Source organism: Haliaeetus albicilla, chromosome 13 (genome assembly GCF_947461875.1).
Source record: "Haliaeetus albicilla chromosome 13, bHalAlb1.1, whole genome shotgun sequence".
NCBI lineage: Eukaryota > Metazoa > Chordata > Aves > Accipitriformes > Accipitridae > Haliaeetus > Haliaeetus albicilla.
The window spans coordinates 34,827,272-34,848,089 of NC_091495.1; the positions used below are offsets into that span (position 1 = coordinate 34,827,272).

At 42.7% G+C, this 20,818-nt stretch overlaps 1 protein-coding gene and 2 long non-coding RNA genes across 3 annotated transcripts; 1 reads left to right on the forward strand and 2 right to left on the reverse strand.

Annotated features, from left to right (window-relative positions):
- Positions 1 to 3,758: 3,758 nt before the first annotated feature.
- On the reverse strand, positions 3,759 to 10,100 carry FAM89A (family with sequence similarity 89 member A). Its single transcript, XM_069800787.1, has 2 exons — positions 9,697 to 10,100; positions 3,759 to 5,795 (listed from the first exon to the last, which is right to left on the reverse strand). The coding sequence occupies exons 1-2, from the start codon at positions 9,946 to 9,948 to the stop codon at positions 5,637 to 5,639; spliced, it is 411 nt and encodes a 136-aa protein (XP_069656888.1). The 5' UTR covers positions 9,949 to 10,100; the 3' UTR covers positions 3,759 to 5,636.
- Positions 10,101 to 15,547: 5,447 nt separating this feature from the next.
- On the forward strand, positions 15,548 to 19,685 carry LOC138688663 (uncharacterized). The gene is made up of 3 exons (XR_011327550.1): positions 15,548 to 16,248; positions 16,923 to 17,120; positions 19,009 to 19,685. It is a non-coding gene; the product is annotated as an uncharacterized lncRNA (long non-coding RNA).
- Positions 16,501 to 20,199, reverse strand: LOC138688662 (uncharacterized). The gene is made up of 3 exons (XR_011327549.1): positions 19,699 to 20,199; positions 17,744 to 17,783; positions 16,501 to 17,034 (listed from the first exon to the last, which is right to left on the reverse strand). It is a non-coding gene; the product is annotated as an uncharacterized lncRNA (long non-coding RNA).
- Between the last annotated feature and the right edge of the window lie 619 nt (positions 20,200 to 20,818).

Here is a 20,818-nt window from a genome sequence, read left to right on the forward strand (position 1 = left end):
AAGTTCCTCTGTCATTTAAAAACAAATGGCCAAACTCACTGCTGGTCATCTGGAATGAGAACTCCCTCCTAATCCTACTGCTTCCTTACAAGGCATAATTGCCGCGCAAGCTGCAGGCACCAGTCCAGCACACATCGAGCCTCACCTAAGGTTTAATCCATCACATCTGTCCTGGAGCACATCTGGGTTCTGTGGGGCCTCCGCTGCTCTTCCAGACAACCTCAGCTCAGGAGAGTTTGTCACCGTGTCCGCACAGTTCCCCCAGGTTCTTTGAGCCGGGGCAGAAGCTAGTCCTCGCAGCAGACCCTGGACATTCGCAAAGCTAGCTGTGCAGTTGGAGTTGCCAGGATCATAGAACAGCCAGTTAGGAAGCTTTAGCATGTAGTTTAGGAGCTTTGAAACGGCCAGAAAATGTTAAAATCAATATAAGATGACTCTGCAAATACAACAGAGCTTTTAAGTAGTTTGCTAAGAAAACAAACAAGCTATTTCCTTGGGTCATGCAGCATTGTCTAGAGTTAAATTTAGGAGCTTCAAATAAACCAAAGATAACAATGGATGGAAAAATGTACTTCTGAGGAGTTGTTTTCTGAGAAAATGCATGTAGCATATGAAAAGGAATACGAAGCTCAAACTGCTGTGGTAATGTATCCTCTACAGTCAGGCATCACGAAAACAGGAGTAAATTCTTTCGAAGTGGCTGAGGGAAACAAAGCTGCATGTTGGAGAAGAAAAGACCTGTTGATAGGGTTCCCTTTGGCATGTACCCGATTAATCCTCCAATTTCACATTCCTCCCCAGTGGTCAGCTGAGCGACAGAGTGGGGGAATTAGTTCCCCTTGCCCTCAGAACAACCTAATTCCTCAAGCAAGATGAATGGCTTTAGCTAGGCAGCAAGGCAAACAAAAAAAAAGTGTTCTTTCCAGTTAAGCAAAACTGTGTACCTGCAACAAATGACTGTATCATTAAAAATACATGACAGTAGCATATACCCAGACTCTAAAACAGGTTGGAAAAGGACATGAAAAATCCCCCAAGCTGTCAGCAGCAGAACTAATGAAACATGGGATCTTAAACAACTTGTGTCCCGGGACCTCAGCGTCTCCTTCCAAACTGCATGAAGCTCCATCCTCCAGAAACTGTGACATCCCTCACCACAACACTCAACCCTCCCAGCATCCCACTTAGTCTCAAAGGCAACACCTGGGGTCTTCCCTGGGACCCGCCCTGTATCCCCAGTTTTCATCCTCACTCGCTAAAAGATGTGCTGAAGACCCTCCACCTCCTTCCCACACCACCCACTGGCACCCAGCACCATGGAAGATACGGCACGTCCCCTGGCTGCTGCAGAGCTGCCAGCAGCCGGGTCACCCCCCAGCTTTTGCTTTCTGGATGCTGGGTGCCCAAACAGAAATTAAAACCTGAGTTTTACCTGTCATCCTGTCTGTGGAAGCAGCAGAAAGTCTCTCCCCTCCTCCAGCTGCTAATTTTCACAAGGTTTGTAAACACAGAGCAACTTTCCAACTTCTATCCTATCAGACATGGTTTATAGCAAACAGACTGACAGAACATGCATGGACAGAGTCATTGCATAAGCTTTGTTTCCTTAGGAACTTGACTAAATATGAGGCAAAACCTTAGGTTTGTAAAGAAGTACTAAGTGGATCAACTTTCTTATAGAGATGCTGGGGGCTTTGCTACTGTCTTTGTTGCATTTAAGATTTTGCAGACTGTATTATTTACAAGAAAATGTAAATATAATTTTAAAAAAATTATTTTAGAGGGTCATGCAAAATTATTTGGTTACCTACGATTAGGAACTAAATCAATTACAAATACTGTAATAATAGTAATTTTTGCCTAATCCTTCCCTTAGTCTTCCAGTTTCATGTGACTACACTAAATTTTGTATTAAAAACTCAACTTTAGTGAGCATCCAAGTCCAAGCTACCCATAAACAGTGCAATTTTGCCCTACTTTTACTGGAAAACTCTTTCTTTGAAGCAACACTGATCTTTTTTACAAGTTATTCAAATGACCGCCTACTGCGTTTCACTGCGTTACAAAGTATTACCTTTGAAAACGTTTGTAGTGTGTATTTGAACACCTCTTATATCTTAGTATAGGTACCATGCAGCTCTTCCACAGTCTTGGAAATACAAGAGACCAAGCAGCAGTTCTGATTTCAGGAAAAAGATCCCTCCTTCCATGTCCCTCCGCACTAAAATCAATAGGGCTGACAGTGAATTCACCAGGAGCTGAAGCTGAACCTAAATGCTCATCTGTTGTAGGTGCCAGGGCATCAGCCACCCATTTTTTATGACACCCGCTTTCTCCAGAGTGCGGCACCTCTTCCAGACTCCTCTCTTTTTGTAGACTAAGAACATTTCCAAGGGACTAGACTGTAATATAATTATGATCGTATGACTCTTGCAGTTGTCATAGCAATAAAATGAGGGTGGTATGTTGTTAAAAGAAAAAAAATCTTCAAATATAGGTAGCACAGACCTAATACTTCCTTATTTCCAACTGTTTTACCATATTTGTAGGCCCTTTGGAGAAAGGCCAGTGAAGAGTTACCCATGGCAGACTGCCTTCTGAACCACTGTACTTACAGTTTTCCACCTCTGAGCCGCAGGAGCCTGGCTGTCCTTGTTTCCTTGTAAACCTGTCTTTTCCTGCGCCTGCTCCATACTGGCTAAGCTGGCCGCGCTGTGGGGGTCTGAGAGAGTTGTGCGGTATTCACTGGGTAGGGAAGTTTTCAAGAGTTTCTTTCGTTATACCCTTAAAAGGTATCCTTAAAAGGTTATGTGCAATTCAAATTGGGGTTACAGAGTAAAAATGGGAAAGGGATTGTTGTCGGTATGTGGTTTGGACCAATGGTACCAAGCTTTTGTAGTAACACAGCTTGTTCTGTCATGCACACAACCAAACTTACTTGAAGCTGCATGTAACAATTACTCAGTGTTGAAGCTCTACTTTCTCACCCAAGCACCTCTCTTTCAAAGCAATTTCCCTACTTAATGCTGTTATAATGTAGTAAAAAGAGATACAGCTCACAACTGAAACACCTGGCACAGAAATCTGCCTCTGGAACAACTGCTTATTGATTTTATAACAAATTTACTCTTTTTAAAAACCTTTGTCTAGCTAGCCAGCCTTCACAGCTTCTGAATTTGCCTTCAGAATATAGACTGTAAACTCTCCCATGCAAGACGGTGTTATTAAAAGGGACAAGGTGCTGAAAACTTAGCAAGTCCTAATAATCTATGCTTTTTTCCAGTGCAGATAATGTTGTGGAGTGATGACTTGAAACTTTTATGCTTCTCTTGGTACTACAAATACCAGCCAAACATTCCACGTTCCCCAACTCACAAGCGTGCTGTATTGAAATTAGAAACATAAGTAATTTTGCTTTTTAAGTTTCATTTATATAAGAGAAAGTACTGTGAATTTTGCTTAAGTCCATTCTCACCAGTGGGACTATTAATGAATGGCACTGTGTAAGTATTTGTGAAACAGAATCTTTAATTCTAGTAGAGACAAGATTTTCTCTGTTGAATTAAAAAACAAGTAAAATCCAATTAAGACAGAGAAGTAGGAAATTCCCATTCCACATATAGGCAGGTAGAACCTTTTCCACTGTAATTAAAAATTGCTCCCTTCAATCCAGGTATTTAGGGGGAGGTTGGGAATGGGGGGATGGTTTGGATTCATTGAAGGAAATGGTAAATTAAAATACACACAACATTAAAATGTTATGCTAAACATCATGCTTTTTATTTTTGGGGAAAGAGCAAGAAAATAGCAGTACTTCAACAGTCTAGAAAAAGCCTCATCTAAATACCAAGAGCACAGCAAATTATATTCAAAGCTGACACATTCTTAAGTCAAAGCATAAAGTTGTATGTACAGATGTGTGTGTATATATACTCATACATATATACACACATACATATACAACTTTTTAAATATAGATGTAGCCATTCGGATTACCTGTGTTTGCCTTATCATTCATTTTAGTTTTGGGTGAGTTAAGTAATTAGACCAGAATTAACATTTAAAAAAAAAAATCCAACCATTGCCACAGACTAGATTAAGAACTTATACACATACACAATTACAGCACAGTCTTTACTCTTGTGGCCTTTAAATTCCACTAAAATAAGCCGGTTTTAAAGGGAATGCACAAAACCTCCACCCTGGAAGTCTCTTGGCTTTTATCACTGCAACATCCTAGCCTTTGCTAAAAAACTAAGAGAGGAGCTACCCCGGAACGTGATCTCCAATTCTTTCTGTAAACTGTATGCATGCCAGACATGAACCATGCAAAAACCCTTTGAGATTTAAGCCCTTAATTATTAGCTTGTGTCAAGATTCAGGCACCGTGTTTTACAGCAATCTTTAGAATTAAAGTTAAGAAATGAAAATCGCGTTGGGAGCTGATTTTACTTAAAACAGAGAAGGGTGAAGACTCAGATAGTTGGCAACTCTCATTTTCCAAGCTGATTAAGCATTAGATGTACACACTATGAAATAATAAAAACTTAACCGAGTGCTGTAGTAAGTTCTGAAAACAAAAATAAGTTATACTTCAAAGAACAAGTTAGTATAAAAAGTTTTAACATATGCAAAGTATGTGCTCAAAATACTTATTCTGCATTTTTAAAAAGAGCTGTAGTCTACCTCACAGAAACAAAGTTCACCCAGTATAAAATATTGCAGTTTGTCCCATTGTGTCATATGAGAGGTTTCCTTATTCTTCATATGATCGAGAACACTTGCACAAGAGTTCATGTTATTCCAAGCCACATAGTGGCAGACAGACTATGTTTGAATCTGTGCTTTTACTATGCAGGACAGTAAAAGCTAAGCAAACCATTTCAGAACAGAGTTTAGCAGGTCAAAGAGCTATGTTGATGCGAGAAATCCAGACAACAGTATAAAAGTTAACGCCAAGTGGCAGTACCAAGAAAGTGAATTAGATCAACAGAAAAAAACTGCTGATAACATTCACTATCACATGTACAGCTTTGTAAGCTAGGAATAAGGAAAAGTCAAAATTAGCTTAAGGAGAAAAAAAAATTTAAACTGTGTAAACAATCCACCTGGTACAAAACTGGATGCAGCTGGTAAGAGCAGATCTAGCTTAGTAGAGCTGAGGATGTGCGTGCATCCAGATGCCTGTTCAAACTGCATTTATCAATACCGTTGACCAAAAAAAAAAAAATCACCTATAGCTATTTACACCACAGCGGAGGCTTCCCTCCCCCCTTACAAAGTTATTACAACTCAGGAAGTCGCTGCTGTCTTCTATGATAAAAATTCCAGTTATAAGCTACCAACGTTTGCAAGTTGAAAGCACCCACCTTGCAAATTAAATTGAAAACTCTTGTCAAGCATGTCTGAGGACTCTTCAAAAGTTAGAGTACAGCACTTTCCTCAAGTGGTATTTGCATGAATAACTTGTACTGACAGCCTGTTAAAATAAGTGAATTTAACACAACTCGGGGTAGCTGGGCGTTCCTCCTCAGGAAGGGGGATCCATACAGATTCCAGTCGTTCTTGCTGAGGTGTGTTACAGGGAGAGAAGGACAAAAGAACCTTGGTCAGCCTGGAGGTGAATCTTCCTGCTTCTAGAAGTATTCCTCCTCTTCATCAAAAAAGCCATTTTCCAGAGCGTACGTGCAGTCTGCGTTAGAGTCAGCTTGGCAGGCACCTTTGTATTCTTGAATCGATTCATACAGGGAGTACAGCTGACACAGTAATGACATATCTAGCTGTCGAAGGCCAACCTGAGGGGGGGAAGAATTCAAACAAGCAAACAAACAACAGTATTACAATTGTGATTTTACTGGCAGTATAATGCTATGTATCTTTCGTTGCTACACAAGAGGATCAAGCTTCTTTCCAACTTGAGCAGTTATGAAATATGGAAGTATAATTCATTTTCTAAGGTGACAGACTCCCCACGGAATAAACTGGGCAAAAGAACAAAGCGACACGATACAGAAGAACATGAGCAAAGTGTTCTTCAAGATTTTGTTGTATTACAATGCCCTGCTTAACTTCCAACAAGCAGTTCACTCCTATCTGAAGCATTACAGATAAATTCATAAACTCTATATTCCTCATTATACAAGAGACATAGTTTTCCAGTAACTCTTTCACACATCTTTCTCACACAGTGTCATAGGGTCTCTGTTTGTTTTTTTTTTAAATGGCCTGGATTAAAAGTTGCAAATGGAGCTCTGCCTGGTTTTCTGCTTCCCAGCTAAGCATTTCTACTACCCTTTCTTTTCTGTATCAACACACATAGGCATCTGACAAGGCTAGGTATGTCTAGCACAATACAGCGTGCTACTTGAAGGCAGCAAAACTAAAGCAGAAGTGAGATGAGGACACGTGTTGTAGCCTGCAAACCTTCAGAATATTTTCACGTGCTACTCAAGCATAGGCTTGATTTATAATTAAGTGCCTAATGGTTTGGTCCCCAAACTTCTAAAATATTAGTTCCAGACCTAATTAAAGATTTGGAGCAACATTAAAAAAAAAAGGTTACCGTGTAGCCTGCATCTTTATGTCACGTACAAAACCAGTAGGTTGCACCGCAAAGCAAAATAAAGCTAGTCATTTAACTCCAAGCAGTTTCCCTCTCTGGCAACAAAATGGAGAGTTCATTTGATACTGTCACCTATCCAAGTCAGATCAAATTAAATCTAGGTTTTGTCTTGCAGTAAATTAAAACCACTACCCAATTTAACATTTTCAAGAAGCAGCCATTTCTGCCTAAATTTTCAACTAAGTGTTAAGCTGACAGGCTGTTCCTAGTGAGCCTCAGTTTCATCAAATTAAAGTTTTTGCTACAACTCATGTTCAGAGGAAGAAGCCAAATAATGTTAGTAGCCTTTACTGCAGCCTGAATGCCAGGCTGTATTTTACCCAGAATGAGAACTCTTACCTCAAAAACCTCTCCTTACATGTCTAATTCTAAGGACAGATACACTCAGCACACAAGAAAACCACAAGAAGCTATCATGAAGATCTTCCTTTGGCATTGCTGAACTATCCTACTAACTCCTTCTTCTGAAGATGGAACGAGGAGAAGTAAGAAAAAGTATCAAACACCACAACACAGTTCCAACTCAGAAAAATAGGATATGGCATCATTCAGGACCAATACAAATTACTTGGTGAGGTCACGAAGCTGAGACATGATGTCCCGTACAGACCAAACATGAGGACGTTAGGACAAGACATGGAACAAGAGGTACAATGCTGCACTAGCTGCCAGGAGGTGACAGACAAGCCTTTCCACCACCTCGGATCTATGCTGCTTTTCTTACCATTTTCCTCTGTAACCAACACAAGTTTCTCTCCCATTGTTGTTTAAGCATGCACTCCGCAGGAAGCATATGCTACTCTTCCTTACTCTCTATTCTGTAAGAGGAAACCAGCACTTGTGCAAATCTCCTTCTGAAAAAATTTGTAAAACAAAACCCAACCAACCAAGACTACAGGAGGGAAAATAAAATGGAGGTATTTGTACCATATCCAGACCCCTCCATCTAGCCCTGCTGAAGTAATTTCTTCAGACTCGTTAAGCTAATGACTGTTTACCTGCCCAAGAATAAAGTCTGAACATCAACCTTTGGAGATGGCAGGCGATGAAGTCTGGCTTGCCCCACCTAAACAAATGGCTCGCCTCAGGTAAGAAAGGATGCTGTGAAGCTGGACTTAACGCTATGATATGCAAACATGAGGCCCACCAGGCAGACTTGCATTAGCAAAAAACATTTGAAGGACAAGATTGCAGTGAAGAACGGTTCAAAGAGCGATTAGGAGTGAGTCAAGCCAGAAAACTCAACCTGGAGACAGACGACCAGTTCCTCATCTCCTGAGGAAAGCAGGCCCATTTGCACCAGCAGCTCTCCCATTTCAACTCCATAAAGCACTTCAGTGCTTTCTATGAAGATCAGTTCTATGCAAAGTGCAACCTCCAAGATAGAAATTGCTCAGCAGAATTAACTTAGCAGGCCTTAACACCAAATAGTTACACTTAATATCTTATTTTTTTGTAGCAGCCACTAGTGTCAACAATCAAACAAGAACAGTAAGTCTATTGAGAAAAATGCAGCCTCTAGCTCTTCGTGACTTTCAAGTATGATCCCCGAGGTAGCAAAAGCCTGAATAAATGCCTGAGCCTTTATGCACAAGCATAAAGTTTTTAATCCCAGCCAATCTGCATTTGACTCTAGAGTTTTATCATAGCACCTACAAGGCAACCTGTGATGCACAGTCCCATGCAATCGACTCTGTTCATCAGGATCACAGTTCTGAAGTGACCTCTCCTTTCCTTCCTCCTGCTCCAAAGCATCTAAATCCATCACCTTCTCATCTTCAAAACTTACATACATAGTACCTTGCTTCATCATGCGGGGGAAGATGCTGCCATGCATTTCTTCCTCATTCACTATTGAAAACTCAAAGCAAGCTCGTTACTCAACAGAAATGCTATCTTTGACTGCTGCAAGAAAGAGTGTTCAATATAAATAATAAAGTGTTATTATCTACTTGATGAAAGGCAGCCTATTAGTACGCGAGAGTCTCTCTAATTTGTACTGGCCACAAAAAGTACACCTGGAACCAAGGAGACTGTTGCTTGAAAGCCTTTGATGTGTTCAGAGGTAAAGTATTTCTTTCTTCAGAAGCATTTTATCAAATTATCATCAAGGATAACAGAGTATCAAAGGGCAAGTCTAGTTGTCAAGCATGTAATTTGATTTTTCATTCAGCAAAAACAGATTAGACTTTTGTAATGAGTTATCTTTGCTTTTTTGGAAAGGATTAAGATGACTAAGATCATACCCTTGTTTCCCCTTAGAGCGCTGTAGAAAAAAGCCCCAGCGGCCGATAGCCACTTGCGCCTCCTGTGCTTCAGAGCAAACTGGCAATCCTAACATACAGTTTTAAGAATATCTGAAACTGCATTTGAGCTACTTGTTGAAACACTGGTGGCAGACTTAAGATTTCAGCACACTACATTGTCCTGAGCACAGAAAGCTCCTTCAACAGGGTTTCTTGTACTCAAACACCGTTTGACCAGGAGAAAAAGGGCCTTAAAACAGGCGGATTTTCAGCAATATCGTATGTTCTGTGTTTCAGAAGACTTAAGTGCACAACGCTTAGGTTATTATTAGTCATTACAACCGCAGCCGGCACCGGCAAAGCACCAACACCCAAAGCACTGTTTCATCAAAAGGTGCGCCCGGAGGAATTCCACTAATAACGCCGCGCTACAGAATCAAAACAAAGTCCTGAAGAAAACTATGTTTAATTGCACTTCACCCGAACTGAATGAATCAATGCTGACACCCTTTTTTTTTTTTTTATATTTAACCGACAAACAGCCTTTTAAAATGGGTGTCAGGTTCAAATGGATGCTCGTTAAACGGCTCCTAATCCGCAGACGGAGGAGCCCCACCATTACAGAGGCAGGCCGGTAGAATCGGGGGGGGGGGTGTCCCCCTTACCGTCGCCTTTCACGGTACCCGCACCCCGCAGCAGCCGGCCCGGCTTAACGTGGGCCCGCATCCCCCCCCCCCCCCCAGCGGGCTCCACGGGCCGCGGCCGCCGCTCGCCACGTCTGCCGCCCCCGCCGCCGCCCCGGTGCCGGTGCCGTCCCTCCCCGCTCACCATCTCCTTGCGGAGCAGGGCCAACGCCGCGTCCAGGTTGGGAGGTTTGGGCGGCCGCGGCGAACCCCGGCCGCCTCCGCTCAGCTCGTCCTGGATGCGGGACTTCTGCGCGTAAAGCCGCTCCAGGTCCCGCCAGCGCCCGCCCTGGCCGCCGCCGCCGGAGGAGGAGGAGTTCAACAACCCGCTCAGGCTCTTGGGCAGCGGCGGCAGCCCCGCGCCGCCACCGGGCCCCAGCAACCCCGGCCCGCTCATGCTGCGGCGGCGGCGGCGACCGACGGAAGGAGCCGCCCGGGCCCCCGCTGCGGGAGGCGCCGCCCGGAGCCCGCCCCGCCTACGGGCCGGGCCGGGCCGGGGGTGGGGGAAGAGGCCCGGCGGGCGGGGCGGAGGCCCTCGGCGGCGGGGAAGCCGGGCCGCAGGTGCCCCGGGGGTGGGTGACGGCACCCGGCCGCCTCACCGCCTCACCGCGGCTTTGTCTGAGGCGAGGTGCGCCACGGCGGCCCCCGGCCCCGCGGGCAAGGCCCGGCTGCCGGCCCTGCCTCTCGCCTCGGCCTGGGGGCCGGCGGGCCTGTGCCCCCCCCGCCGTCCCAAAACAGGCCGCCTGCCCTGGGGCTGGCAGAGGGGGAAGGCCGGCGGCGGGGACGGGGCTGAGGCCCCGGGCTGGGGCCGGGGGTGCCGGGATGAAACGCGGTGAAAGCAAGCGGGAAAGCGGATTAAATGCTACAGGCGGAACGTAGGCAGCTCTTCTGAGGCGATGGTGTTGCGGCAGTCACCTGGTGACACGAAGGTGCTCTCTCCTTCCCGTCGAGGTGCTTCCCTTCGCACCCTCACGGCCGGGCGTTGTGTCAGGAGGCCTTATCTCCAAGCGTTGCGCCTACGCTTCGGTGTACCTGCTCTGTGAATCAAATCTCGCCGTCTGAGGGGCGGCTCGCTCCTTTTGATCCAGGTTTATTCACAGGGCGGTTTATTGCTCTGGTGTACAGAAATACCCGGGGCTTTTCGTGAGAAGGGTGGTTCTGGGCAGGGGGGATGTGGCACGGGGGTCCCTGGAACTGCCAGTGTGGGCACAGTCCTCTTACCTCAGTGGGCCAACTCTTAGGTGCGTTTCTGCGCCTTTTATTTTTTTTTCCCCCCTTTTCCCTTGACCTGTTTGTATCTCTAGAGTCCCTTGAATAAATTACAGCAATTTTGGATCATCCAAAGTCCAGAACGAAGCAGAGTATAAAATTGGGAGTTCTGGGAATGTGCTGCTGTTGCACAGCCAGGTGGTTTAAAGGTGCAGTCCTGTTGCCACAACCCTGCTTCGTTTGTGGGGTTTTCTCTTCAAGAAATAACGAGATACAGTGATTTTGAGTTAAGCCTCTACCTTATTTTCAGTTTTGTTCCTAGACTCACATGGCTTTTTCACGGTTTGAACGTCGTCAGACTATGACAATTGTTTTAAAACCGCTTCCAGTGGAGGAAGCTTTTGCCAATTTTTATTCATGTTTACACGCTACTTTAGGGATTGATTTTTCGGATGACCTGATGTGCTTTTTAATGCTTTGTACGTTGGAATCAAGAAGATACTTTTTTTTCCTGTTTGTCATGATGCCACTTCTGCCCAGGTCGATTGTGAAAAATAAAATAGTGGTGATGGCTTTTAGGAAACTAAAGGCATTTAAAACCATCCCTACTGTAGATTAAAAGCATCAACAAACCCCTCGTCCTTCCAGGCCAAGGGTGCCTGACAGCAAAAATATTCAGTTTGCTAAGGATGTATGCACTGTATTATCCTACTGCTTATTAGCGAATACATTCATTTGTTCTCCTTCCAGCCCCCCCTGCCCTTTTTTTTCCCAGATGACAGCTATTTGGAAAAGCTTGTGAATATTCTTATTTTATCTAGACCAGCTTATCTTAATTATTTTTTCGGCTTGCCTGATCCCATTAGATTCTAAGTGCATTTTCCTTACACTCAGGTCCTTTAGGCACCTTGTTGCCATATCTACTATTGCAAAAATCTTTATACTGGCTTACCGCTCAACTTTGTCATCTGAAAAATAAAAAAAACCTTTTTCTGTTCTCGGTGACCCTTCTCTCAGTTGGCAACCTTTTCTAGCCTTCATTCACATTAAATTTGTAACTATCCTTTAAAATCTAAATCTACTGCTTTATTTAGTCTGACCTAGTTATAACATGGTGATAATGGAAGCTGGAGTCTTTTGCAGTTATGACTTTTGGTTATGGAGTAAGCTTTCGTTAGGTGTACAAACCTCTCAGTCTTTGTTGGTTCCTAGAATTGAACTACAGAAACGTGTTACTCATCTAAACTGTCCTTTGCTAAGGATGTTAACCTAAAAAAACCCCACATTAAAAATACATGTAGTTCATGTCATAAAGAATTAGGAGGTGCCAGAAGAGAGGTGTCCCATACCATTTCTTTACACAAATGCATTATGCTATATTTTTAATTTACACAGGAATATGTGATGTTTTTTCCTTTCCTCATTCATTAAGAGGATACACAATGCCCGTATATCATTTGTACCTCATTTCCTAACGCTCCTCTTTCCCAATGCGGTGATCTATATGCATTATAGCATATCTTGAATTGATATATTAGGACTGTTTCCTACAGCCTTTTCTATGATGCTTTCCCCTCTAATAACTGACTTAGCTACAAATGTTAATGACATTCTTTATGACAACCCTGTGATAGAAGGTGGTATTGTTATCCACACTGGAACCAGGTCACGGGGAGCTAAAGGTAGGTCATGGTAAAAAACCGTCTACTAATTTTAAGTGCCTGGTTTGTGATTTCTAGGGATGATTTTCCACCAGACAGAACTGACAGAAGGACACGTGCCTCTGCTTCAGGCTACCCTGCACAGAGCAGCACCTTTGCTTAAAGCCACCTTCATTAGAGATTTAAAGTAAGACTCTGGATTTTGCAGTGATGTGGCTAATGTCACATTTTGTCTGCTGTGCAGCAGGGATCTCTTAAAACCTGCCAAACAAGATGCACCAGAGCTCATCTGTCAGTGCCATTGGCCTTTTTAAGTCCTTTTTGTGTTTGCAAGATGTCTCCCATGGGATTAACTTGCAGTCAGGATTGCTTGTCAAGGACAGGTCATGATCCAAATACCACAAACCGGGTGTATGCAAGATAAATTAATAATTAATGACACATGCTTTACTCTTCCATTTTCTCCTGTAATCAGAGTGCTTGAACATACTCTTGTTTCTCATGAGGCCTATGGTTTTTATCACTGGTGCAGAGGAACAGATATCACGCTGTTCTGTGGTGCTCTGGAAATGATGTGAAATTCGGTCCTTTGGCTAAGGAGAATTTAGAAGATGCTGGGTAAAATTGGCACCTGATATATGACGCCATGTAGTGGCATATCCAAACAGAAATTAGATTTTCAGCCAAAGATCATTCAATTCTTAAGCATCATTTTTCATCAGAAATGTGGTTTGAAATAAAAATGGTCAAGAGTCCTAATTTTGACACTTTTTTCCCAAGTATATTTCCATACCTATGCCTAAAAAGTGAAAGCCCAAGTATGTACTAACACAGAATATCACAGTGGCCTCCAGGTAGGTCCCTGGCAAAGCGGTACCCTTCGATCTAGAGCAGATACCGTCCTATTTAAGCTACCTGACTAGAGAGGAGCAATAGCGGGCTGTTATCTTTTTTTATAGGTCTGCTACCACAGAGATACACGAGAAGGACACCTCCACCTTTTTCTGCAGGGTTCAGAACTAACTGCTAGAAACACAGAAATATGGAGATTTAGGGATCCAAGCTTCAGTTTAAAGTTCCTGCTGAAATCTATTCTTGTCATTATAAACCCTTGTGTGTGCCACTTGCTCTCCCAGCCTGCTCCTCTTGCCCTTGTTGCTGGTTTTTCACCAGTTCCTGTCCTTGTCCTCTTATGGACCCTCTTCCCGAGCAATGTCCCTTAGCTATGGTCTCTGATGCCTTAGTTTCTATCCTTGCCTTTTGCTTTTGTTCCTCTTGCTTCAGCTGCCACACATGCACTCTCGCGGCTGCCTTCCTCGGCTTCTCTTCGATACCTAGTGCTGCCCTTAGCCCTCTGTAGTGAAGTCAGACTGCTAATTCTTCCTTTTTCATGGAGAACCAAAAAAAGCAAAATTCTGACAACAGGAGAGAAAGCATGTCCCTAGGGCATGGGGGGTAGGTGCTTAGGTGCAGAAAGGTGATTAGGACTGGGCAGAGTGAGGGCAATAGATTCTGAAGGAAGCAGGAATCAGAGGTGACACAGAGGGACTGGTCTGTAGAGATCTGCAAGTGTGTGTGAGTAACAGTTACACCGCTGAAGGCATCTTCCAGCCAGCTATAAAGAGCACGTAGGTTATTTTTTTCCCCTTTTTGTTTGCAGCTACTCAAAGCAGAGCTCTGTTTCCTCTCTCGTTTTCACGATGAGGATGGTATGGATTTTTGAACTAATTTATGCCCACCTTAAAGCAGTGAGAAGCGGTATGGAAATCCGAAGAGCATGTGAATGTGGCAAATAGGCAGTTACATTTCTGCAATGATGAGGGGTCTCATTCCTCTCTTCAGCTCTTTTTTTTACATTGCAGCCAGTTACCAAGTGCTGCTGGTTTGTGTTGTGAAGGGGAAAAAAAAATGGAAGTCTGTACTTTCATATCAGAATCTTGGTTCAGGATTATAGGAAGGATCATGCTAAGGAGAAATAAGGACTTGATCTCATAGTAAAGTTGATGGGACTTACAGTTAAGGTAACCAACCATTTATTTTCCTGATGATGCCAAAATATGGCTTATTCACATGTCTCTTTAACCTTAGATCAAACTATAAATTCTCTCCACAGTACATCACTCGGTGCCGTGCAACACTGGTTTTAAAATCTCCTCACTCTGTCCTCTCACTTTATTAAATTAGATGTGGCAGTATCAGTCTTTTTCTCCTACCTCTCCAGTCTCATAGATTCTTCCCCATTATGTGAAGTCTAGCAGAAAAAGAGTTGCTGTTTAGACCACACCAAATTCATATTACTGCAATGTCCTTGTCTTCAGGATTTCTGTTGTAATTAACAAAGCAAGCCATTTTAGTATTTCACATCAGCTGGTAAAAGCAAATCCACCAAAATTAAATGAGAAACAATGGTAGGTTGTAGGAGTTAATCATTTCGGTATTACATGAAAATTCATAGGCATGACAGAACCCAGCAGAGTTTTGTGAGATAATTATGTAATAAACTAGCCTCGTGCCCACAGCTCTTAATGGCTCTGAACATCTTCCCTTCATCTCCTTTTACTGTGTCAAAAATACAAAAGAAAAGAAGGACTTCAAAGTGTCTTTTGATGTTTTTTTCCCCCTTTCCTATAAGTTCAATCTAGTTCTGATAAGCATTTGCCTCTTCAAAAAGAAGGCTTGAGGGGACATTTATTACTGCTGCTCTGCTGTTAGTTCAGTTTGTTAGCCTCACAACACCACGCTTCTTACTCTTAACAGTACCGACTTACAGGGACGGCTTTCCAGAATCTGATTACCGAAAGCAGATAGCCGAGGGATCAGAGCTACAGGCTTTAAGGGTATTTGTCTTATTATCCTAGTGACACTGAACAGACCCTTTCTTTTAGTGAGATCTGCATCGGGGTCAAATCTGGAGGATGCTGTCTAAGCTGGGCCAAGGTCGTTTGAGGTAAAAATGACGGGAGTTCTAAATCTGCAGGCAACACTACATGGCACAGAGAAAGCTCTGCTGAACAGGTATGGCTGCGGGTGTGCAGAAGAGGCAAGAAGGGTTTGTGCTTGCGGAATGCAGAATATTGCAGATTCTCTAGCAATTTGATATCTGCCTTGAAGCATTTATGAGTGAGGAGGAGGAGTCAATCATTTTTTAAAAAGAATTACTTATTTTTTTTGTAAAATGGTTAGTTGTAAGCAAACATGGAAGTTCCTATACACTATTATGTTCAGCTAATGTTAATAAAGAGATCATATTTCTTGGTTCTTTCTTTGGTGTTCTCCCTTAGTAAATGTATATGTGAGATTTTTTTCCCAGGCTGAATAGAGAAATCTGTTAGATAACATATTTCCACAAGATAGATGTAGGTTACACCGCTCAGGAGATAAACACTTCTCTTCAGCAGTGAATGGCTATAATGCTTGCTGGGGAAGGGGGGGCATAATTTTATATTCAGACATACCAGTGTTCTTGAAAAATGACCTTCCTCTCCCATGATGCAAGTAGACAGGTTTGTGCCTCAACTGAATTGCTGAATAATCAAATGCAAAATTGAGGCCATAAAAGAAAACAATTCATACTCTTCAGTTCAGCTGGGCCAAATGCCATTATCCCACACTGCCTTCCACCTGCACTGGAGTACTACCTGGTGCTGTAAACAGCCTGTGCTCCTGTGCGAGCTCTCAGAAGGGGAGAATGATGAGCAGATTTCAGCAGGACCTTTTCCTTCCAGCAGCTGGGGTTGCACGGGATGGATGAGGCTACAGCGATGCCCGAGAGCACAGCACCCGAGAGCCGAATCGAGGCTGGGCCAAAGCTTGTGCGGAGCATCCTGGTATGGACCTGGATCGCTTTGTCTTGTGCTGAAACTCAGCCGCCTCTGAGGTGGGGCAAGGGCAATAATTTAACAGTGCATAACATTATTTCTAAACAGTTTAGAGGAGAAAAGTACTCTCTGTAATTGAAAGTTCATTTAGGTAGAGAGAATGTAATTACCTGGCACAGTTAGAGGAGCAAAGCTATTGTGAGACTCTGATGAAAGCTGTCATCAGTTATTTAGTGGCCAACAAGTGATTAGAATTTTTGTTTCATATTTCATACAAGAACAGCACATTCAGCAGCCCAGTGACCCCTAAATTTAATGCGGGGGCACTCGCTAATTACTGACTCAGAGGCAGATGTGCTGCTAGCTGTACTACGATCGTTGTTTCTTGCAGCATTTTAGTGTGTGGCACCCAAACAACAACAAGACTGAGCCTTATTTAGAATGGGCAATCAACTTTTATAATGTATAGGCAAAGGAATAACTTTAAAATACTGTTAGGATTTTAAAATAAAATATATTCCATGTAACAAATGTAACGCTTGAAAAGAACTTCTTGGCGTAAATACTTAGGATACCAGATTTTTAGCTGACATGAACCTGTTCGAGAAATACTATCAAAGCAGTTCACATTTCAAATAGCGCAAAAATGATTTACCCATCTTCTTTCCCTCCTTTTCTATTAGAAATGTCCCTCTCAGGTCCTGCAAACTGAGTGGTTGCTTCTCTGACTCCTACCCAAGAACTGGTAGAACTCCAGGGGGAAATGCGATAACAAATATCCGCAAAGAGAGGAAGCTGTGAAAACCAAACATCTGTGCTGTAAAGGAGATCAGATCAAGCCGATCACTGCGGCTGTATCAGTCACCAACAGGAACAAACAGGTATACAAATGAGTTAGAAGGAAAGAACGGGGATTTCTGAAGTGTTTTTGGCAAGTCTGGAAAAATAAGAATCATTCTGCCTGGGCAAATGCAAAAGGATTTTTTGTCTTTCTTTGCTAAATTGGCCAAGGAAGAGGGAAGCCTACAGAGACTGCCTGAAGAGGAACCATCAGAAATACGATTGCTAACAAGTCCAATGCTTAACCGTGAAAATGGATTTTGTATAACATGACATTGTACAAGTTCATTGTTTCATGATGTACAAACATGCAAGGCCACAAAGCCCCTCCCCTGTGAGAAATAAGATTTGGAGTGCAAAGTATACAGGCTTTGAGTTCAACTTCGCGTTTTTGCATGGTCACTTTTTGCAGTACAATTGCTTTTTAATTAATTATGAGCTTTCAGAACTTTTGGAATATCAGTGACCTGAAATAACTTTAAAGTATCTTGCAATTCTTGTCAATTTTCTACTGTAAGCAAAAAATAACAAGAACCAGCTCTTTTATGTTTCAAAGATTATGAAAGTTTTTAGAATGGAATCAACATAATTCTGTCAGTGCTCTGAAAACGGGTTACTTGCATCCTGTGGCAGTCACTCTTTTGATGAAGCCAGTTATATTTACCAACTTTATTCTTGCTGAGTCATTCTCTGCCTTGGTATTGCTTTGAGGCAGGGAGAAAGAGAGAGAGATGATAATTTTATATCACTTTGGTGAATTGTCACAGATCAGAAGGTAAACAAGTACTATCTTATAAATACTGTGATTTTTTAATCATTTCAGAACTGAAATACTTTGCTGTCTCTGCTCCAAATTTGATTCTGAAAATAATTACTTTGAATTCTCATTCATATGATGAAATACCAGCAAAGCCCTAGCTAGTTAAAACTGCAAGAAGCATGCAATTTAAGATAGTTTCCAAGATTTTCATAGGAAGGTGCTGCCTAATATGTTCTGGAGACCTCTGGCATTCCTAAGAGAAGCCCCACAAAGCGTGATCCAAATCTCAGGGAAGTCAGTGACAGTCTGTCCACTGACTTGAGCTGTAGAGGGAATTGGGTTAGGGCCTAGAACTGAAATAAGCTCCATATCGAAGGCTTGTGCATGTCCTGCTCATTGAGTGATACTCATCCTCAAAGACAAGCTTATATCAGTTTTTAGTGGAGGCGGCAGCCTGGTTGTCAAATGCATCCCAGCAGCAGCGATGACTCTTACAGCCGTTCGTAATACCCAACACAGCACAGCGTAGAGCCAAATCAATACCTATGGGGGGGTTCTGAAGCCAGCACCAGTTGTCAAGGGAGGTATGGCCCCTTTAGCTTTTCAAACTGTACATCCACACCTTCCTGAACTACAGCTTGGACTGTTCTTGGAGAAAATGGGCTGCTTGGGACTAGTGCGCGCTTGTGACGTAACAGCCGGAGATGGGTTCATCTATCAGTGCAGCCATGGTGTTTGGGCTTTCTTGTTCATCTCTGGAAGAAAGAAGGGTAGGTTGAGCTGGAAACGGTTGGTCACACAGATCATTATGACCAGCCACTTCTCCTTGCTCTTAAAAAGCGACTGGATGTCTGTGGTGTCTGAATGTTGCATGGTTCAGAAAAGGGCTGATGAACAAACTTGCCGTCACCCTCTTCCCTAGGGGAGCTAGGTCCTTATAGCAACACTGATTTACCAAATAGAGCTGGGAGGTGTGTAATAGTCACATAAACAAGGATCAAGAAAAACAGCGTCATTTGTAATACTGGCCTGTGTAAAGGACACCATCAGATAGTTTTATCACAGAAAATGTAGGGAATTTGAAGAAGGATTTCATGAAACTAAATATTAATAGGGATATTTTATCACATTTCACAAATAGGCACTGAAATTTTTTTATTTTTTTTTAGCTGAGGGCAAGCACTTAACATGTGTGATTTACAAATGCCACTTCCCATACTGGCAGTGATATGAGATGACCTGAAGGACTGCAGGTGGCTGTGCCCTGGATTGGTGGTGTACGGTAACATCCCTGTCTCGCTGCCAAACGCCCAAGCTGTGCAGGTAATGTGTCTTTAGTCTTGTCCTGATTGGTTTTCACGCTATTACTCCTTCTTGCTGATATAACTGAGTGTACTTCAGCCTTTCTCAGTTTTAATCTTCACTTTTCCTCGGGTCTTTTCTTTTTTTCTTTCTTTTTTTTTTTTTTTTTGATAGCCATATAGCAATACCTTTACCATTGCCGACTGAAAAGTCTAGTTTGATATAATCACTCCTTTTCCTCAAAGCTTCTCCTAGAATTGTTAAGTGTGCTGCCACATCCATTTGAACCTCAGCATAGCAGGACTACAGCAGAGCAGTTAGGTTGCATAATGCACTTCTCTAAATCAGCTTCAGCAGATGGGAAGGAAAATAGCTTCAGCTAGCAAAGCGCAACTGCCCTTGGGCACTTTTCAGATGGCAGTGGAAGTGCAGCCGGCAATGCCCTACTGTCTTAGTTTTGTCCTCTCGGATGACAGAGGCAGCCTTGCCTGAACAAAGGATTATTCCCCTCTGGCTATTCCTCTCCTCCCAATTTACAGAACTGTTCAACTACATACCTTTAAACATTTCTTGTATGGTGATTTTTCCTCAATCATCATGCATTGCTTCATTTCTACTGGTATTTAGGCAAAAAATAAAATAATGCATAAATAAAAAAATAAACACTCAAGTAAAATATAAACAAGAACATAGGTTAAAAGATGACTAAAAATAGTGGTATTAGTAAGTCTTGTTTTATACTCATCAGGTAGGGAACCCACAGCTGTAAGAAGAAATTAGACCTTGTCAGTTTATATAAAAACCCATGATCACAACTGGTTAATTTATCAAAAACGGAAGGGAACACTACCAAACGAGGCTAAACACATCACTTAATTCAACTCCACTGAAGTCATTAAAGTCATACTGGCATAAATTTGTGTTTATCTGGCATCATCTGTTCTCTGGTATGGAAGCAAATGGTTATGTAAAAACTGTGGAAAAATCAAAGCCGACTGTTGCAATGGACCTTTAGAGAAAACAAGGTACATTTTAAGATGGTTGAAACAGACTCTGTTAGTTTTGAGCAAAAGCTTTACCTGCAGAATTTGTTAATGCAAAATGAATTGCATACATGAACGTCAGTGGCAATGTCATGGGTTTTAAAGTCCTGGGTCAGCTAGTCAGTGAAGGAGGGACACATCCATGATCTGGCTGGAAGTGCTGCTTGTTCAGGCTGCCTCGTGCTAAAAGGGGGAAGAGCACAAGACTGTTTTAGCACCCTTGCTCCAGAGCGAGCTGTGGCTGTATCTAAGAACCTGTCCGAAGGGCCGTGAGAAGATCACAGACTTTTCTCCTGTCCTTGTTCTGGTAAAACAGTAGCCGTGCCTGCCCTCTTTTTCTGCTCGTACTTCTTCCAAAGATTCAGTTCATTTCCAACCCTCTTTCCTCATATAATTTATTGATGTCAGTGGTTGGCAAATTGCTAACTACTTTAAGCTTTTATGATTTTCAAAAAGGCTACAGCCCTGTGTGCACAGATATTCCCTTATGTGTGTCCTCTGCAACTTAAAGTGTGCTAGACCTAGTTTAGGATGACGGCAATATGGGCCAAAGAACTGATGAAGCTACAGAGGGTTTAGGGTGTCAAATACTTTATAGTCTAGGGACAAACACTATTAGAGAGCCTGGGGCAGG